The sequence below is a fragment of the Mangifera indica genome, chromosome 3 (assembly GCF_011075055.1).
Source record: "Mangifera indica cultivar Alphonso chromosome 3, CATAS_Mindica_2.1, whole genome shotgun sequence".
Classification (NCBI taxonomy): Eukaryota; Viridiplantae; Streptophyta; class Magnoliopsida; order Sapindales; family Anacardiaceae; genus Mangifera; species Mangifera indica.
Window position 1 is genome coordinate 11,648,491 of NC_058139.1, and position 21,884 is coordinate 11,670,374.

General features: G+C 32.5%; 2 protein-coding genes and 1 pseudogene across 5 annotated transcripts; 2 read left to right on the forward strand and 1 right to left on the reverse strand.

Annotated features, from left to right (window-relative positions):
• LOC123210921 (dCTP pyrophosphatase 1-like) lies at nucleotides 1-777 on the forward strand. The gene is made up of 2 exons (XM_044629421.1): nucleotides 1-283; nucleotides 373-777. The coding sequence occupies exons 1-2, from the start codon at nucleotides 164-166 to the stop codon at nucleotides 607-609; spliced, it is 357 nt and encodes a 118-aa protein (XP_044485356.1). The 5' UTR covers nucleotides 1-163; the 3' UTR covers nucleotides 610-777.
• Nucleotides 778-11,571: 10,794 nt separating this feature from the next.
• Nucleotides 11,572-17,525, forward strand: LOC123210915. Of its 4 annotated transcripts, none has more exons than XM_044629411.1 (5): nucleotides 11,572-11,644; nucleotides 11,740-11,804; nucleotides 11,924-11,990; nucleotides 13,347-13,669; nucleotides 14,419-17,525. In XM_044629411.1, the coding sequence occupies exon 5, from the start codon at nucleotides 15,549-15,551 to the stop codon at nucleotides 17,379-17,381; it is 1,833 nt and encodes a 610-aa protein (XP_044485346.1). In that variant the 5' UTR covers nucleotides 11,572-11,644; nucleotides 11,740-11,804; nucleotides 11,924-11,990; nucleotides 13,347-13,669; nucleotides 14,419-15,548; the 3' UTR covers nucleotides 17,382-17,525. The 4 variants fall into 4 exon arrangements, with proteins under 4 accessions (XP_044485346.1, XP_044485347.1, XP_044485345.1 ...); XM_044629412.1 differs by having other exon boundaries at nucleotides 11,924-11,974; XM_044629410.1 differs by lacking the exon at nucleotides 11,572-11,644 and having other exon boundaries at nucleotides 11,669-11,804.
• Nucleotides 17,526-18,931: 1,406 nt separating this feature from the next.
• Nucleotides 18,932-21,866, reverse strand: LOC123210914 (annotated as a pseudogene).
• Between the last annotated feature and the right edge of the window lie 18 nt (nucleotides 21,867-21,884).

Genomic DNA, 21,884 nt, shown 5'->3' on the forward strand with positions numbered 1-21,884 from the left:
ATGATACTGTTTTGAGGGAACACTCAAGTGCTCCTCCACTAAAATCACAGTTGGTTTTTGTGGATCTCTCTCTCTCTCTCTCACACACACACACACTATATTTAAATTTGGATATGCATGAGCCTAAGGGAACCATAACCAAGAGAAGAAGAAGAAGCTAGAGATGGAGAAAGCTAATGGTAAAGATGTTTCTCTTCAAGAACTTAGAGACAGGCTTGCTGAGTTTGCTGAAGTTAGAGGATGGGATCAATATCACAGTCCCAGAAATCTCCTCTTGGCACTAGTAAGACTTTTCTATACCTGAATATGCAACTTTCAGTTAAAATTAAGATTGCTCTTTAACTTCTATGCATTTTTTTTTTTTTTATGCAGGTGGGAGAGGTTGGTGAGCTTTCTGAAATATTTCAATGGAAGGGAGAAGTTGCAAGAGGACTGCCCAATTGGAGCTCTGATGACAAAGAGCATTTAGAGGAAGAGCTCTCTGATGTTTTGCTTTATCTTATTCGTCTTGCTGATGTTTGTGGTCTTGATCTTGGTCAAGCTGCACTTACAAAGATGGTGAAGAACGCAAGCAAATACCCAATTGGCAACAAAAAATCTTCCACCTGAAAGTTTTCTGCTCAACTCTACTTTGTACTTTCATGTTTTTTTCTCCTGTCGTTCTTGTTTTCTTTTTCCAAAGGTGGTGTTGTTGAGTGTAGTTTGTGAGAGAGAAGTACTATGGTATAATTACAGAGCTTTAGAACAAATTAATTAATCTCTCTTTTAGCATCTAAACCTCCTTGTTTAGTTCTTTTAAATAATTATAATCAAGTTGGCCAAAGAAGAGCCCTCGGAAGCCACAAGCATAATCATATAAATGGTAGGTCAATCATGCTTGATGTCAGCTTGTCAAAGTTTCTCATCACCGAAATGATTAATCATTACCATACATAGTGGAGAATTAACTAAATCCTTAATTATGCTGGTTAAATGGAGGTGTCATGTAAAGCTCAAAAATCTTGATGCTTCCATTGATGTTGACCATTTGAGTAAAGTGATTCTTGGGGAAATGGGTGGTTATCAACAGGGATGCAACTTGATAAATTGTTTATTGTGGACACTAATTGCCTGAGCTGATGCCATTAAAGAGGGCAAGTCCATTAAAATTGTGATACTGATGGGCTTGGTTAATGCAGATTTCTGAGGCGCAAAGAGCAGTAGAAAGAGAGATGCATGAAATATGTATATATGTTATCCCTGAAACAAACGTGTTCAATGGGGATGCAATGCAGAGAGTTTCAAACAAGTGATCATGAAATCTAGCTGACCGTGTTTCCCACTATAGATTGCTTTCCCCAAACAACGCTCATCTGTCGCCATGGACAAATTGATAACACATCAAGATCCACTACTATATATTCTCAAGATTTTCTATGGAACAAATTTATATCAATTGTATGTGGGTAGTTTAAAAGGTAAAAAATGTAGAATCTTAAAGGAAAAAGTTTATGTTCGAGATCCGTTGATACTATATAAAGATTACTCTTGAATTATCCAATGAAATGATTGTAGATCATTAGACTTATGGTGTAATTTACTTTGTGTGGTTAATTCGGTTTTGAAAAAATAGTTCGACTTTAATAAAATTTTTCATCAAAAAAATAAATAAATAAAACTTTGCTAGGATTGTCATTGATTTCAACCATGCACAACTATTTCTAAGCTTTCTTAATTAAAAACATACTTAATGACCCTTGATGATTTGATTAAGTGATGTGAAAACATTGGAAATTTGTCTAAGACAATCTGTCCTTGTGACACTTTCGGTGTCGGTGTTTAAACTTTCATAACCCTGTTCAAATATCTGTTAAAAAAAAAAAACCCTAATTAAATACACAATTTCTTGAATAGGATATATATATATATATAAAAGCTTAAATAAAACTATACAAATATAGATAGATTACACAAACTTTTGATGTAGAGCAAAGAAAAAAATAATTACGCGATTGATAGTTATAATAAAAGGTAAAATAAAATTCAATTATATAATATTATATTATTATTAATATTTATTACAACCGCACATAACATCATAAAAAATAAAACTAAATAAGTAGGGGGGATTGGTTCACTGTATATAAAAATTACTCTGATAATCTATTTTTTATTATTAAAATTACTTTATTTAATTTGTTAATAATAAAATATTTTGATAATATTTTATTATCAATAATGATGTGACAAGTTATCGCTTTAGATATTTGAAGATTACTAAAGTAATCTTGATTTTACTACTATTATAACTTTACTTATTAATTTTTTAGGTATTATAATCTCTGACATAATCACTATCTGTAAAGCTAAATAAATACGACTTTTTTTATCTTGTAATACAACTCATAATCTTTCTGACCTTGCAACTATCAAAGAATTTATTTTGCAGCAAGAAGATGTATCTCTGTTGAGCATTCCATGTAACCTCTAATGAGACTTACAACATGCATAATATTAGTTCTGTGTTGCAATCAAATACTTAGACTTTCCACAATTTGCTTGTGAAGAGTGCAATCCACCTTTCTTCCTTCAATATCTCTAAAACTTTCAAACCAAACCCAATTAATGTATTCATAAAATTACAATCTTCATCTAAAACCCATATAAAATTTCTTGAACATATTCTTCTAAAGAAATGAAATCTTGGTATAAAGTGCACCACTTCAATACCTATCAAATAATGCATCAACCTAAGATCAGATCAATCATATCAAATTCAATCATGATGAACTTCTCGAACTTGTCAAATACTACACCATTAGTTTCAAGGAAAATAAAATTATCCACATATAAGAACGTAATGAGTATACTCCCCGATTACTTAATTTAATAAAAAGTGTGTGCTAATATAGACATTTTTTTAAATCTTCCTTCGAAAAATAAGTATTGATATGACTATACCAAGCTTGTTTGAATTTGTTTTATCCCATATAATGTTATGGTTATGTTCTAAGAATACATTGCGTTTTTTAAATAATGTAAGCAAATATTCAATAAATAAAAATGTTTTATCTATATTACTATTGATCTCCCTATAATACATTTACAAGTAGGGGTAGATTCGGGCCAAGTCGAGCTCAAACACCCCTCGGCTCTAGTTTAGCTTGCATTAAAAAACGAGCTATATTTTTAGGTTTGAATTCAATTCGAATTTTGATTAAACGAATTTGAACTGAACTAAATCAAGTTGAATTAATTTTCAAGACTGAGTCAACTTGGATTATATCTAAACCGTATTGAAAATTGGAGATCGTCTCATCTCTACATCCAATTGCAATATTTCAAAATGATCTCCCTATTTAAAGGATGGTAAGACATAAATGAAATCTAAAGAATATGAAAATGTGAAAAACAAGTTTGAAGATAATTTGATGGAGTTCTTATTGTGGTGACAATTGAGTCCCTAAAGCAAGAGTATTTACACAAGAAACTACACCAAAACATTCTTCAATCGAGTTGAATACTCTTTGACTCAAGTTCGACTCTAATTTAAAAAACGAGCCAAATGCTTTGGCTAGAGTTCGATTAAAATTTTAATCAAACGAATTTAAATCGAACTAAATCAAGCTGAATTGACTTTTAAGACTGAGCCAACTGGGATCATATCCAAGCCTATTTACAAGTATGAATTTACACTAGTGATCAAGGATCTAGATACACTATATGTGAAGATAAAATTCATACTTATATGAAACAATCATATACGAGAGGTATACAATTTTTATAAGATTATTGTGATGTCTATCTCTATGTGGGTAATGAGTTTGGAATCACTAAAATTCAAGTTTTTGCCTTTTATTAAGCATTTCTATATGGGCCCATTGGGTAGTCAATAAAAGTTATCTTAGATAATATGTATTGACAATATTATATCCTCATTAATTTAAACTATTTAGTATAAAGTTTCGGAGAAATACAGAGGCATGGACGAAATATTTTATTTAATATATTAATCAAGAAGAACTTGGATGATTGTCATGCCAAGTTTAATATAACAATGAGCTAAATTTGACATAATTAATGGAGAATAATTTGCATAGAAGTCACATAGAGTTTTGGACTAAATTAAAACTGTCCAAAAACACTTTTTGTATAAAGAGCAATTCTATGTATACCCATTTAAAAAAAAAAAAATATATATATATATATATATATATATATATATATATACACACGTATACATGTTATCATGTGATTGGTTGTTATTTTAACTTTTATTTAAAATGAAAAATGTGTACTCAAAATAGATACGTATAATTTTATTGTTATATAAAGAAGACAAAATCACTATTACATGCAAGATAAAAATATTTCTCTCTCTCATTTTTCTCGCATACCTAAGAGCCGATTCTCCAAATTTTGTTGCAATGTTGTTTCGGAATCGTTTCTCAACTCTAAAATTGCAGAGGGTCATACATACAAGCTTTCGGATTTGTTCTAGAAGCAGAAATGCCTACTCGTTTCTTGCAAACTTGATTGAAATGTAATGGTTCTTGCAAACTCAATTTCATTTTGGATGATTTTAGGTGAACATAAGGTGAATTTGAGACATACATGAGTTTATGTGCTTAGACACCTATAAATTTCAAAGCCTTCAATTTAGCATCAGAGCATGTTTTAAAATGAAATTAAATTGATTTAGAACCAGATTACTGCATATGCATGGATGTGGCATCAAGAACTTGCACGGATGTATAAATGGTGGAATGATATGCAAAGAATAGGCTTGCACGTAATTGGAGATGGCGGTGGGTTGTGTCAAACCAGCCTCAATGCAACCCATCGTGTCCAATTGTCGTGCCAGAGTTAAGCCTATCAATTGACGGACCTAGTAGGCTAAGACGATCTGTTAGAATTGAAGGGCTCGTGACATGGCCTAAGGCCTCTTAAGTCGTGCCTTTGTGGGCTTTTAACAAGCCATCCCCGAATTATAATGTTTTAATAATTTTTAATGAATTTTATTTTTTGTGAGCCTTATCTTAAGGCCTTGACACACCCTGCATGGCATGCAAGCTTGGTACAACCTACTACAATAATGGTTTGTGTCCTCATGGGTCAACCCGTCTCCCTTGATATGTCTACACAATCGATTCAAATGGATTTTGTGCTCGTAATTTAAATTGCTATATAAATATAATATTCTGTTTTTTGTTTATGTTAAAAAAAAAAGACATATTGTTAGATAATAAAAATATAAAGAGCTATGAAAGGATATTTAATTTGAAGGAAGTTTTCCCTCTTCAAGTATCAAGAAGAAAAAAAGAAGAGATATTATTAGATTTAAAAAAATGTATTTGTTGAATAAATCTTTTCAAATGTTTTCCAAAGATAAATGTTTCTTAGTTTGAAAAGATTTATAAGATTTGTTTTGTTATAAGTTTACACTAAAGATGAAGAATTATAGATTAAAGAATTCACAGATCTAAGAATTAATAAATATGGTTAGATCATAAAATATTCAAAGACATATGATAAATGATAAAAAGTACATGGATTTATGATGAATATGAATGATTAAAGCTCTGTGCACCTATTATAAATATAAATACAATGATAGGCCTATAAACATATTGTGAATATGAATACGAATACAATAAAATACTTGTGGACCTATGACGAATATGAATATGAGTGATGAAAAGTCTACGGACTTACAATAAATATAAATAAGAAGACAATCGAGCAACCAAGGATACATGTGACACTGTGATAAAGGCGAAGTATGAAATTTTTGTTTTATATATTATAAGTAACCATTATGAATTCATTTAAAATTATTTTACGAAGAACAATATTACATGTACACATTTTGCATATATAAAATGAGTACACAAATTTTGTGTTATTATGTAATTATATGTTATTTTATCTTTAATTTAAAATCACCAAATCACATAATAACATATCATTTATGTACTCATTTTGTATATTTAAAATATGTACACATAATTTTATTATATTATGAAACATGAGTCATGATGGGTATTGTATTTCCTTGTGAGTAATGAATACGAAAATGTTTTATTTTTGCTTTTCACTTCCTTCTGTTGAATTCATTTTATGTACTATTTGTATATTTAAAATGTATACATAAAATCTTTTATTTATTTAGTTTAATTCATTTGTTTATAATTTTAATGTAAATTATCATGTTAAAAAGATGGATGAAGAAGATGAAACAAAGAATGAAGAAATTGATGAAATAGTAGCCAAAAAGATAAACCAAGGTTAATAGTGTGTTTGCATGTAATCTTGGATTGTTTGACTTGATTGAAATGGATTAGAAATGTTCTAAATTGTTTTGGTTGATGAAAAAACATGTTAGTGGATGCAACGTATGTGGTGAAATTGGAAGGATTCGATGAAATGGTCAAAGTGTTTGACATGTAACAACGTTTGACTTGTTGAATGAAAATGCATATACATTTGATGAAATTTTGTATGAATTTGACTCTTAAAGATAGCAAAAGTAACGGAGTATAAAAACTTTTAAGATAATACTTGGATTAAAATGTATGTCACGTTTGTAAAACGTTAATTTATCTAATGTAATAATTATAGATCTGATTACTATATATCAGATTTATCTATCTAACTAATTAATGCATTTGGGTATGTCAAATTAGTTCAAACGGAGTAGTTTCAAGTTCAATGTTGTGTAACCTAAAACATGTATTTAGTGCTTTTGCATTGAACAGTTTATGATCATGTTGATGTCTTTTATGGATTTTTTTTTTTTTTAAATGTTTTGGTGAAAATAATGAGAGCTAATCATGCTGCATTTCTTGGATAAATGTCGGTTCAAGTGGGTAGCATGCATTAGCGCACAATTGCTCCAAATGTATACCAACACTAATTAGTAAAGGCCAAAAGACTTATTCCCACCCAAGGTTTGGCACATTCCTAAAGTAACTCTCGTTAATTTTTTAAAATTTAAATATTTATTTGTTATCTAAATTTTATTAAATTTTTTTATTAATTATAAGAATAAAAACGTTGTTTAATTGAAATATTTTTAAAAAATGAAAATTTTATTACTTTTTCTTTTTTTAGTTTAAAAAACTAATAATTTTTTTTATTCAAAGTTTGAAAAATTCTCTTTTTCCCTTAAGGTTTTTTATCTCCTTCTTTGATGACCATTTTTGTTCCAATTGATAGTCAGTCTTCTTATTCTCTTCTTCTCCCGCTAATCTGTGGGTGTCGAGAGCTATTTTCATTAGACAAGCTCTATTGCACCTACCCTTACTTGCCTATAATATTTTTATCCTCGGTTTCTTCTCATTATTATCATAGATTATAACTCAAAATCAAATCAATCTTTCATACTAACTTAAATTTGAAGTAAATTAAAGGTTAGTTACCATTCTTAATACTAAATTTAACAACAAACAACTAGAAATGACAAAAGAACAATGTATGATTGTCCACTCATAGTAATTCTACTATATTTCTACCCAAGATATCTACATATATTATACAAAATTTAACTCTAAATCATATACATAAGGTTAACAATTATACTTTCAAATTAACAATAAAATTTGAGAATTGACGAAAAAATTAGGTAAGAGCAAAAAACGAAGGATAGGAGCAATGGTAACAAATTTAAGCAAAACTAGACATGACTAAAATACACAATAATGATAAAGAATTGATGAAAGAATAAGATTAAAATTAAAATTATACATACAAAGAGTAAATCATGCCTACCCCAATAAGGCCTAAAATCTCATATTCAATTTTTGAAAAAAAAAAAAAAACAACATCAAGAATGCTTACTTCGGTTAAGATGAGTTTGTTAACGAATTTCTTTTATTTTGATTGAATTTTAAATAAAATTATGAATAAAGAATTGTTTGAGGGTAAAACCGATATTAAATTGAGTTTTTAGCTATAACTTTATAATCCCTACTAAAGTACTAACTAACATCACTTAAATCTATAAAATTAGATTATTTTAATTGATTTTTTTCTAATTTTAATTAATATTAAATTAGGTTATAAAATATCAAATTAATTCAACAGTGATTATGTAAGATCTTGGTGAGATCAATTTCAAGAGTCAAAGCTTACTGGAAATTTGAAGGTTAAATGAATAAAAAGTCAAAATTGGGTTAGATTAGAATTAGATTGTGATTAGAGCAAAAGTGGGGTCATGTGTTTGTAGTTGATCTTGAATCTGAATAATGATAAAGACAAAAATTGACTAAACAACAATGCTACAATAATTATTCAAAGTTGGTAACTTCCTATTATTTTCAGTAAATTGATAGCTCACCTGCCACTAAATCTTCATTTTCCAAGATTCCAAGAACTTGTCTTTTTATTACAAGAGACTAGTTTCAAGGAATCAAGTAATAACCTAAATTACTCTTCTTTCTTTCTCCCTTTGTGTATATCTATAGGTAATATATTATTATATAATTAAATATTATTTAATTATATAATAATATATTATTTATATATAAAAATTGTATAAAAAATAAGTATATATAACATTATTCTATTGGTTAATTTGTTTTTAGATCATTTTGTCAATAGATTTTTTATGGATTATTAACTATAAAAATAATATATATAATTTTATATACAAATAATGATATATCATCATATAATTAAATAGTTTTAACTTAAAGATAAAGTAATATTTAATTAAATAATAATATGTTATTATTTATACACGTGATTTTATTATAAAAGTAAGGTCAAATGGTTATGTCCCACCACGGTTTGATCTAATGACAATTCTCACATTTTAAGTTTTAATAAGACAAATTTTTGTTAGGTATTTATTTTTATTAGTAGTAAAAATGATAATTTTATTCTTGTATTGAAATTACAAGACTATCATTAATATTTAATATATATTTCAAATTACCAATTTAAAATTATTACTTAAACTCTAAAATTTTCAAAACCCTAATAAACTTTAAAATAATATATTTTATTTAGTTTTTTGAAATGTAATAATTACTTTTAAACTATTAAAAAATATATTAAAATTTTAAAAATTCAAAAACACCTTAAACATTTTTTAAATTTCTAAAAATTTTTGAAAATTTTTATTAATACTCTTAATATTTTAAATTTATAGTTTACCTCTTAAATACTCATTATTTTGGAAAAACATATATATATATATATAAATAAAATAAAATTTTTATTTTTTATTTAACAAAATTTAATTAAAAAAATGGATTACAAGTAAGATCCTAATTTTTTAAAATTCATAGAGTGAAATCTACCCTTTCAACCAACTTTTTTAACCTAGGGTGGGAAATTAGGTTTCTTTGGGCCAAAAAGTAATTCAAACAATTTAAAGTGTTGAACGGAAAATTTAATTGCAAGCCTGTTGATAGGGCCCACTGATGATTCTAGTTAAATTTAAAATATCAAGGGTCTGTGTTTTGCCGCAGTAATCAAGTCTATCTGATCCTGATTCAGTTTTATAAATTAATAAAAGAAGAGGCGGTCAAATAGAAATAAAACTTTTTATTTTAACTAAATTTCGTTTTGTTTCAGTATAATTATTATTTATAATAAAAAAAATGTCCTATTATTTAATATAATTTTCAATTATTAATAATATTAAATAATTATTTTTTTAATTATATAATATAATTAAATAATTTCTTTTTAAAGTTTTTTTTTTCTTTATTCTATATTTCATCTCTTCCCGGCAGACTTACTCACCAAGCTAAGCTAGGTTCATAGTTTGCAGGAATTTCATTTTTAAACCCAACCTCGTACTTATCAATCTTTTCTCTCAACTGTCACTGGACGTGTGTTATTAATTCAAGCCCTAAAAATAAATTAAATTATTTAAAAATTATGATAAACAAATTAATTTAAGTTAATAAATTAAAAAAAATAATTTACGATTATAATTTGAGTAGTTTTCAAATTAAACTAAATTATAAATCTTATTTTTTAAAAATGCATATACATAAACTCATATTTGATAAATTTTTTCAAATAAACAATTTTCTTTACATGTTTATTATTATTTTATTTGTGTGTGTGTGTGTATATATATATATATATATATATATATATATATATTTATTTATTTATTTTATATTTTAGAAAAATATAATTCTATTATTAAATGTGATATATTTAAAAAGCAAATGATTTTTAATAAGTCTAAACCGTAATTCAAAATAGATCAAATCATTTTTTTTTTCAATTTTGTTTAGTTTGAAAACTAAAACAATTTAATTTGAAAACTAAAATAGTTTAGTTTGATATGAAATTTTCTAAACTTTTTTTTTTAATTTGATTTTAAAAAATTCATAAAGTATATTAAGTTAGACCGTGTACACTCCTAACCGCCAATTGTCCCTCTTGATCAAGTTTGTTATTTCAATAGCTCACAATGAAGATTCAAATAATATAATTCAACTCTATTACATATAACAAAAAATTAATGGAATGCGTATGTACAAATTCAGTTTGAGATTACCTCCCTTGAGTCGGACCACCCCTTTGAGGGCAAAACCAATTACATCAAGCAAGTCAAACTTCAAACCTAGTGATCAACTCCATACCCACTGAATCAAATAAGTCAATAGTTTGATCTTGATATATTGTCAGAAAAAACTTGAACTCATACTTTTTTATATATGAATTTTTTTTTTTGGTCATTCAAGTTACTTCTTGGGGGCTAGTTTGAGAATTTTGGAGTTGATAAACAAAACTTTGGCCCACCTATTGCAAACCCAACATTACAAAGTAAAAATACTTATAGTCGAAGCAAAAGATGAATCAGAATAATAAGATCCAAACTAATATGAGTAATATTATAAGTATATATTTTTTTTACATAATTTGAATACATCAATAATATATGATCATGTAATTAAATGTTATTTTATTTTTAATTCAAATTATCTAATTATATGATGATACATCATTTTTATACTCAAATTATGTACCAATATATATATATATATATATATATATATATATATATATATATATATATATATATATATATATATATAATTTTATTGAACTAATATTATCGATTGGATTAAATTTATAGAAATTATGGAAACATTCAAAAACTATCATATGCAAGACACCAAAATGAACAACATTAAACAAAAACAACAAATTAGAAGACCCCCAAAGAAATGGATTTGAGTCAACTTAGATCTCATTCTCATCTTTCTTCTCTTACTCTTCGATCTTCTCATATACTTCATTTTCCAATCAAATAATAATTACAAGAACAATGAACAACTAATTTCTGGAGAAAGAATTCCAAACATTGAAATGAATCAGAATTAATCGATTCAAATCTAAATCAAATCAAATTAGAATTAGGTTAAATCATACTTAGACATATTATTTTATATGGACCTAATTGGCTACTTTTAGAACTTTGTTTACCTAGGCTGAGCCCAAATGCATATATCTCCAACTTCAAAGTAGACAAGGACTGGTGGATAGAACTAGAGAGACAAGATTCTCAAAAAAGTTTCAAAATTCCAAAATAAAATTAAAAAACACATTAAATGAGGGAGGAGAAACGAGGGTGAAAGTGATTGGGAAAGAGAAAGAGTGTTGTATCGTGACAAGTTTTGATATCTCTTCTCATGTAAGTTTCGCTTGTTTGTGTAGAATTTTTTTTTTGTTTTTTGGATTTCTCTCTCTTTCATAAACAAACTCTTCCTTTTTTCTATTCTCTCTCAGTATCTTCTTTGAGAGAATGGCCCAGTAAGCTGATCCCAAAATCCCCCGTTTCTGTGCTTTTCAAGGTGTTTTTCAGTATACCCACTTTGATTTTTCGATACTCCTCTTAGCCTTTTATCTTTATTCAAAGTCATTTAAAGATGCTCACTTTGATGCTCTTTCTTTGTGCTGCTTGTTCTTGTAGTTGCAGAGCTCAAAGATTATGAAACGTTGAGCAAGAGCGAGTTAATCACTGGTGGGTTGTTGAGAAGGTAGTGAATTTGAGGAAGATTAACGTTTGGAGATCACTTACTAGAATGAGTCTTGATTGTCTTTTTCTTTGTATTTTCAGTGGGATTCCTGTTTTTTATGATTAAAGCTATCGGATTTTTGCAACTTTTTTTTTGGCAACTAAATCATCACTTTCATACTTTACAATTCTGGCTGGTATCAAATCTTCGTCTAAGAAGCTTGACCAAATGATGTAATAGTCATCGTATATTATGGCTTCAATAGACTCCTTTAAGGCTTTTTTTTTTTCCTCTCTTTTTTCCGTACTTTATCCCCTGGCTGATGCTCCGCTTAGCATTTGGTTCAAGTAATAAATTTGGTTTTCTGGGTATCTGATTTTGGTTATATATTTGCCTTGGATTCTTTATAAGCTCATCTCTTTTCATTATGAAAGCAATCTCCATTTTTCTGTTGGCTTTACGCACTACTGATTTCTGGAATTTGCCGAACCTTTTTATTCCTTTCCCACCTAGCTATAGATTCAATCCGTGTTTTTATTTGTTTAATTTTTTATCCCTCCTCTTAATGTAGGTTGGGATTTCTCTCAACTTAATCCTTTTAGCTTTCTTAAAAATTTGCTACCGGACGAACTAGCTTTTGTTTTTTAGGCTTTCAACCCAAACATGAATGTAGTATGGAGTTTGTATGATTGTATCTACGGTTGTCTCATGGCGTGAGATAATAGTTTGGTTTATAAGATACTAGTTGAGATCTGGGTGATTTTACCTGCATGATTTTCGGATTAAGCTGCATTGATTTCATATATGCTACTTTCGTTTTAGTAACATGTTTAATGTGCTTGTTCTTATGACTGTGGCTTGGACTATTGATTGAAGGTACATTACTCATTCAGTTTGTTTTCGCATTATAGAGTTTACTTCCATATACATTGCAAACGAAAAACCATTATATACAGAAAAATATTGTTCATTCTTCAATGATTTTCAGAATCTTTATTTTAGTGTCTTGATCAACCAAGTTTTAAGTTGATGTTACCGAAAAATGCTTCTTTTCATCTACTAACTAGAGTTTAACTTCTCAACCACTCAATTTATATATTGTCACATCTTAAGATGCATTGCCACTAGGATCAAGGTATATATTTGTTCATGGGGCACACTGTTGTAAAGTTGTCTTTCTCTGCTCTGCCTGTTTGGTGTTCCTCAGCTGCATTGATTGTGTTATTGTAAATGTTTGTGCTGGTTTTAATATTTATGAAAGTTGCAAATATTGGTTGAGATTTCTGATCTTTATAAGAACTATAAGAATAATAAAGAACAGCGAATGTTTTCACTGGATATGCCAAAAAATCTAACCTATCCTTGACCTTGTTACAGGTGCTGTTCTCAATGGTATTGAGGTTACCAAGTTGAATTATGTTTTATTGATTAAACTTAACGTTCCAACACTAATGGCACTGCTGGGAATGCAAGCTGACATGCAGTATAAAAGCTATTTTCCCAGACATTATTCTACCATGGATCTTAACTTGGATGCCAATGGCTCTATATGGCCCGTAAATAATATTGATAGAATATTTATGAATGGACACAGCCATGATGGTGCCTTATTACTTCCCTTTCCTTATCAGCTTTTGGTGCAAAACAAGGCTGCATTGAAGCAGACAATGCTCAAGCATGAAGCTATATTCAAGGACCAGGTATTGTTCTGTCTCAACTTTCAGTTTTGAGTTAACTTGCTTCTTTTGTCTCATTAACTTAATAGCACATTTTTCATGTTGTGTATAAATTAGATCCATATCTCTCTAAAACCTTTATGTACTGAGGAAAAAATATGAGGGGTCAGCATAATTTAAATTGTTATCTGAATATATGGGATTTTAGATGTTTTTATTTCTTGACATCTTTGAGACCATTGAGCACATTTTTCTAAACACTCTGTTTTGATGCTGTTATTCTTGTAATTTAACTTTGCTCTGAAAATTTATCGCTCTTTGCCAAGATAAAAAACTATAATTTCAATTTTTCAGAAATCCCCAAGGAGTGGGAATTTTCTAAGTTTATGATCCGTTCTGATAAAATTTAAATGTACTACTGTAGCTAAGCATCTGAAGAGAAGCAGGAATAACCAACTGCCTTCAGATGATTGAAGTTTGAGTCAAAGGGTGTTGTAGATCTATTTTGTTAAAGATCAATGTCAAACCATTGTTTTTATCTATAAATATTTTGGGAGGGAAGGACTAAGGAGACCTGTCATTAGGCCTGTAGGAATCATTGTCTTGAACCAAAATCTAAAATAATTACATCTCTTTTTTTCTTGGGTGTGCATGTGCATGTGCATATAAATGTTTGTTTTACATTAAGCATATCTTATTCATGATTCTGATACAGCAGATTTGTTATCACACTTAAACACTGAAGTGTTTTAAAATGTGTTTTGATTGTCCAGATCCGTGAACTCCATCGCCTTTACTGGAGACAGAGGGAATTAATGGATGAAATGAAAATCAAGTTACTAAAACATCATCTACGGCTGGAGACCTTATCGTCAAATCCACAGTTGTCTAAGAACTCTCATGATTATGCCCAAAAGCTGTGCCATGCATATGGCTTGCCACAAATGAACCCTGCATGCAACCGATTGTCTGTTTCAACTACTGAAAATGACCTGCCATTGTCATGTTTTAAAGAAGGAAATATCATGTATGCAGGTCCTGAACCTGCTCAAACTAAATTCTCTGCCTGTGTGTTAGAGCCTAAGTGCAAGAAGTTTAGTAAGAAGATCTTGGATCTTGAACTTCCACCTGATGAGTACATTGATAGTGAAGAAGAGGAATGTTTACCTAAGGCACCTACGGTGTTAGATCATCCTCCAAACAAGATTGTTGAGGCTGTGGATAAGAGTAATCAACAACCATACCATGGCAGCAGCAGCTTCAACTCAGCTTTGCGGGGGATAATTTGACTCCCAGTTCTATTTCTGATAAAAGGATTTGTTTGGCTGACTTGAATGAACCAGTCAAACTTGAAGAAGAGGCAGATTCCACTTCCATATATGTGACTGACTTGAATAAACCAACGAAGCATGAGGAAGAGGCAGCTCCTAAATTCAAAATTTTGGCTAACTTGAATGAACCCATCAAGCTCAAAGAAGAAACAGCTTCCATCACTGGTGATTTTCCAAGTTCTGCTGTCCACAGGGAGGTCCCATGTCTGGATCTGCCTCAAAAGTTTAACTCAGGCCTTCAAGTCTTTTCCACGGATTTGGCGCAAAGCACTGAGAAAAGAAGTGTTTTTGAAACTTGTTCTGAAGGTTTACACCTGGAAGCAAACAAAAAGGAAGAGTTGCCATCTTCTTTCAATGAAACAGGTGAGAATCCTGTTGTCAGGTTGCATAAACAATCTACAGATTTTGGTGGAGAGAGATCCACCACTTTAGAAGACGCTGAGCTCAAGCAAGGTCAAGGACAAAGTGGAAGCAATTCTGTTTCTTTACCTGTAGGTTTTGGTGGAGACGTATCCACATCTTTAGAAGATGCTAAACTCAAGCAAACTCAAGAATTTCTGAGGTCTGATCTCATGGATCAGAGTGAGAAAAAGTCCTACAGTGAAGGTTCAGAGAGCCTTGGAAGAGAAATCTCCTCTAATAGCTTTCCTGACACCGATACTTCTTGTCAGCTTATTTCTATGACTGATGTAGGGAATTCTGAAGCATCCTCAGTTTCATCTTGGAGAAAACATGTACATGACATTATGCGGAACCCTATAGTAGTTCAAGCACTCCCGTGCTTCAACACATCTGCACCATTGAGGATATCTAAAATATCAGCTGCAATACCCTGGCTTACTGGTCAGAAGTCTGACACACCATCGACCAGTTTTGATGGTCTGGACCGTAACAACAATGATTTGGCATCTGAGCACCATTTCCCTACTAAATTGATTAGCCTTTCCATGGAAGTGAAGCCTGCAACGGATGATAATTCTAATTCAGTGTCACACATCTGTTCCTTGGGTAGAGAAAAGAAGCTTGAAGATTTAACTAGGGGGTTACCTTGGCTTAAAACAAAGTCATTATGTAAGAGGACATGTGGTAAAAGAAGTGCGTTGCCAACTCAAGTGGAATCTGTCTTAGAGCGAGCTCATTTATCATCCATCCATGACGTAGAGCTGAAGAAGGTTGATGCAAGCAACAATTCATGTGGCAAGTGGGTTCAAGGATTTCAAGAAATATATAACAAGCCTCCTCATATGTCCAATGGCCACTCTTCATCCCATCTGTGTCCATTGGCAGATGAATACATCATGATTAAGAAGGATAGATTAACTGATACTAATGAGGATGCTGATCCAGTGATTGACTCACAAAAACAGCCATTTTCGAATAAGGATGTAGTAGGGGGTGGACTTCATAATAAAATTTCAGATTTCAGAGTCACTATTGACCTGAACTCAAGCATGGATGAACATGACTATTCACCAGCACTATCTGTTTCTACAGAAATGGATTTGGAAGTACCTGTGAGCCCAGCAAATAAGGAGAGATCTCCACAAAGACTAGAATCAGATGAAAACCAAGTTGAGAGACCTTTTCAAATCTCTGGAAAGGAAGATGAGGATGTGCACGTGAATCTAGTTGGTAATGCACTGAGGGCTACAGTGTCAGGACAAGAAGGTGGGGATATGCTAGATGAACTTGTTAGGACTGCAGCAAAGGCTATCGTTTCCATTTCTTCATCTACAGTTCAAACTTGTTCAGAACCTGTTGCTTGCGAGCTGTTTGAGCTTTGTTGGAGTGACGAGCTGTATTGGTTTGCTGGGGTAGCTTCTTTAGTGGTGGATGACCCTGATTGTGAATTTGGAGTAGCTCTGAGTTGTAGAAACAGTAAGGATAATGATGAGTGTCTATGTGATGGTCTTGACTATTTTGAGGCCATGACACTGAAGCTGACTGAGACAAAGGTCGAAGAACAGTGGGTTAATGAGTGCAATGACCAGAAAGACCACAAAGAGGCAGCAGCAGTTGATACTTCTTTGCTGAGTCAGATGAGGAGAGGTCGGATGAGGAGAAGGAGGCAGCAGCAGAAGCAAGATTTCCAAAGTGAAATTCTCCCTAGTCTTGCTTCGCTTTCAAGGTACGAAGTTACTGAGGATCTACAGACAATAGAAGGACTGATTGAAGCTGCTAATTATAGTTGGGGAACATGCCCAACCAAAAACGTGGGCAGAACTTCCTGGGCAAGGGGAAGGAGGCGCACATGCATTTCTACTTCCAATTCAACAGAGATTAGTTTTGGGGAAAAGGGATCTGTGGAGGGAAAACTCATTGGGTGGGGGAAGATCACAAGGCGGCAAAGGGGGCCAAGATGTCGACCTAGTAACCCTTGGTTTATTAAAGGGCAAGTACACTGAGAGTAAGTGATATGTTATGGCTTTTTTGGATCCAGAAATGTTGAGCTATGGGATTGTCATGTTTCATGTACATATCTACTTCAATATGGTATATGCAATTGAACATTGATACACGAGAATTCAGAAAGTTAAATGTTTCCAGAACTTCCCTGAGATACATATTGAGCAATGTGATTGCTCTGTAGCTGTTTCTAAAAAGCAAATGAGATTTAAAGACAAAATTGAAGCTCAGCCCAGATAGTATCATTCTTCAAAAGCTACTAATTATATTTTAGATTGATTCATGTTTGAGTAATAAAATAAATATTCCAAGTAAAATTTTAAATTACATTTTATAAGCAATATATCATTTAATGTGCATGTAAATTAAATTAAATGTTTAACATGTTATTAGACAACATTATATTCATAAATTGAAAGCAAAATTAACTTCCAAAAGTGTATTTGGGGTCAATTCCTAGCAGCTAGCCACTTTTATTAGAGCTACTAGGGTTGGATTCGAGCCGAGCTGAGCTCGGGCTCGGCTCGCTTTATTTAGGGGCGGCTCGAGCTGAATTCGGCTAGGTTCGAGTTCGGCTCGTTTTTGGCTCGGTTCGGCTCGTTTTTCATATCAAAACGACATCGTTTTGTATATATATATGGATCAAAACGACGTCGTTTTGTATAAAAAATTTTTAAAAAAATCTGCCCTGCCAAGCCGAGCCAGCTCGAGCTCGAGCTCAATCGAGCCGAGCAGAGCCCGGCTCGTTTCGGGCTCGAACCGAGCCGAGCCGAGCCCGAGCTCGAGCTGGCTCGGCTCGAATCCAGCCCTAAGAGCTACAAAAGCTAGAATTAAGGCCAATTTAGTTTGGCCAAAGGACTATTTCCCACCCAAAGTATGTTGCAATGTCAAGTGTTTCCCCTTTATCTATGATAACACCAAATGTCCATCCATCAACAGTTAAAATTAATGACAGTAAAAGTAAAATCGTCATTTTCTCTATAATATTAAAAATAAACTAAAATATAATCTCTTTTACCCCCCAAAACTTTAACAACTAAATTTTTTCCCTAGCTTAAGTTTTAAAAAATGGTAGTTTCACCCTAGGGTTTCGTTTTGAAATCTCCGGCTCCATTGCCGACAGCATCTACCTCCCGAAACATCCTCTTCTTCTGGCGATCTCTTTCCTCCCATTTGGACGCCCGATTGGCGTCGGAGAAACCTTAGGAGACGAAGATGAAGGGGAAGACGATCATCTTCGTTTTCCCAGATGAAGACAATCATCTTCGTTTTCCCAGATGAAGACGATAGCTTCGTCTTCCCCGACGAAGTTCTTTGCCTCCCAAGGCTTCTCCGACACAGATCGAGCGTCCAAATAGGAGAAAAGAGATCACCGAAAGGAGAGGATGCTTCTGGAGGGAGAGGTCGTCAGCAATGGAGCCAGAGATGTCATCGGAGATTTCAAAATAAAACCCTAGGGTGAAACTGTCATTTTTTCAAACTTAGGCTGGGGGAAACTTTTAGTTTTTAAAGTTTAGAGGGGCAAAAAGAGATAAAATTTTCAGGCGTTAGGGTTCTGTTAAGTTTAACCAGCCATGGGTGGGTAAACGGTATTTTCATAGTTAATAGGGGAAACTTTGAGAATTCAACATAGTTTGGGTGGGAAACAGTCGTTTGGCCATTTAGCTTTTCTTCTCCCTGCATTCGATTTGGCATGTTTTGGAGGCTGAGCAGGGGAATTTGCAGTAAAATCTGGAAGTTACAATAGTGGATCTCCTCGGTAAGACGATCTCCCCCCAGTTGATGGAATTGTGCCAGATATAAGTGGATTGCAGGAGATGTTGAACTTGCTCAGATCAGACAATTCGTTAAAGTTTGCTGGGAATGTGCCAGAGAAATTGTTACAAGACAAATCTATAGGCATTTAATGATCCCAATTTCAGAAGGAATTGTAGCCGAAAAATTGTTTCGACTTAAATTTAGAACTGCTAGTGGTAACTTATCAATCTGTGGAGGCAGCTTCCCACAGAACCGATTAAAACCCTAATGCAACATGCTAAAATTATGCATCTTACCGATTTCAATAGGAACGTCACCTGAAAGTTGATTCCCACTAAGTTGAAGATAGCCTGTGATTCGAAAAGTGCGTATGTTTGAACCCCCAAAACAAACTGGGAAAATGCCATAGCATTTGAGTAAGCAATCCCATATGCTTCTGCAACTCTTTCTTGTAAGGATTGTGTACACAAAACTGAATGGTGGGTCATCTGTAGGAATCCACCTCTTTATTGTCAAGCACTCACCAAAGCCAGCAATTATCTGTTCACCTTGTTGTCGGTTTAACTCAAATGTTGAAGAGAGATCCCTCCCAATATTAGTAAATTCAGTTGGAATTTGCCCAGACAACTGGTTGTTTGCAAGATTCAACCACAACAAGCCAGAACAATTCCCAATCTCACGAGGAATTTCACCAGAAAGTGAATTGTTTGCAAGCAGTAGCCACAAGAGAGACGTCAAATTCCCAATGGAGGGTGGTATTGATCCAGTTAACTGATTGAATGAGAGATCAAGAGCTTGAATTAAGAGCAAGTTTCCATATTCTGGTGGAATATTACCACTGAAATTATTGTAGGACATGATCAAGAAATTCAAGCTATGCATTTGAGAGATTTCAACCGGAAAGGGACCAGTGAAGTTGCTGAAGCTCAGGTCTAATCTGGAAACGCTAGGCAGCTGAAGAATACCTGAAGAATATATCCCACCACTGTAGAAATTTGAATGCAATACAAGATATTTCACCTGAGTGAATCGCCCAGAAATCAGTTGTATGTCTCCTCCAAAGTTGTTGCTGCTCAAACCCAGAAAATCCAAGTTACCCAAGTTTAAAAGAGACTCCGGAATCACACTATTAAAACTGTTGCTCCTCAAGAACAAGGTGAACCAATCTCCGATGGAATAGGCCCAGAAAAATTGTTTCCACATAAATCCAAGATAACCAAATTCTTGCAATTGGATACGATTCCGGGAAAAATTACCAGTGAAATCATTTCAGATAAGTCCAAAATTTCAAGACTGCAATTCTCTGTAAAAATGGAACCCAAGACTGACCCATTAAGGTGGTTCTCAGAAACTGAAAACTCCAAAAGCCGTGCCAATCCACTCCATATGTTCCCTGTAAAAAAATTAGCACTCAAGTCCAGATGCCGCAAATTTCCACATCCATCAAAGCAATTATCTATCCTTCCAGTATGATTATTCTCTGAAAGATTAGCCACCACTAACTTGTCACAAATGGAAGGGAAACTAAACTGAAGTTCCTCGGAAATCCTATTCAAAGACAAGTGCAGAACCTCTAAATTACTCAACTCGTTCAAGTTCAGCTCCCCCTCAAGAATGTTATGTCAAAGATTGAGGTACTTGAGGTTGTGGCAGGCGCTCAAATCCTCGGGGATAGGCCCTTCAAAAGTGTTTTTTGAGAGATCGAGATAAGCGAGCTGTGTCAAGGCAGAGAAATTGTTGAACACTTCGCCGGCAATATTACTTGCAGAAAAATTGAGACCTGTAACTCTGGTTTGATCGGAAGAGCACGAAACTCCAGGCCATACACGGGCTTGAATTTTGCTTCCATTGGGAATAATGTCCTTTGTTTGCACGGTTGTTCCCTTCAAGAAATAGCTTCAGCTTCCACAAAACTTCTCCGTCTGTTTCCAGAGAATCTCCTGTAACAACTGTAACTGCAAAACAATAATATATATAAAAAAAAAAATCATCTTCTTCAACATGATCCTCGAAAAACATCAACGTAATAAAAAAGATAGAATTTTGAATATGTTACCACCTGGGACTAATATCAAGAATATTAATAACCCAAAACGCCATGGATAAGTTTCATGGTCTGACATGATAATCCAGTAAGAACAGAATTTTTCTTCTTTTCTCTTGTTTCTCCTTGTGGGAAAATATTTGCAGTTGAGGAAGTTTCATAGATGGAATGGAACAACCGTTGTTATGTTGAAGTTGTAGCTGAGCGCCTGCGGAAACATAGACCAAACCAAACTTCGAAGAAATGCTTAATTTGTTTCTTAAAGGTTTCGTTTTCGTTTAACATTTTTTCATGATCAAGAATGATTAGTAAACGGTGATTAATTATAATTTAATAATTGTGTGTGTGTGTGTGTGTGTGTGTGTGTGTGGGTAAGACTGACGACTGAGCCGCACATGTTGACCGCCACCACCACAAACCCAATAACTCTGGTAGAACTCAGATGACCCAGCTCAACTCAATTCTCAAGCCTTAATGTGATTGTTCAGGTGTTGCCAACTGAAATTGTGACTAGCCAGATTGTTTTCACAGTCAAGAGTGGCTCATTCACCTAAAGCTTCACTTGTAATTGTGGAAATTATCCAATTTGATCACCTTGGATCCTTTCTGTTTCTATCTAGATGTGGCTCCCCTTGCAATAATGGATTCCAAGAGCTAAGCCTCTCTTATCAAGTGCTGAACATTTGGAGTCAAATAAATG

Coding starts and splice junctions, on each gene's coding strand:
- LOC123210915 (XM_044629411.1), top strand. CDS start 15,549: ATGGATCAGAGTGAGAAAAAGTCCTACAGTGAAGGTTCAGAGAGCCTT.
- LOC123210921 (XM_044629421.1), top strand. CDS start 164: ATGGAGAAAGCTAATGGTAAAGATGTTTCTCTTCAAGAACTTAGAGAC. Junction 284..372: donor GAAATCTCCTCTTGGCACTA/GTAAGACTTTTC, acceptor TTTTTTATGCAG/GTGGGAGAGGTTGGTGAGCT.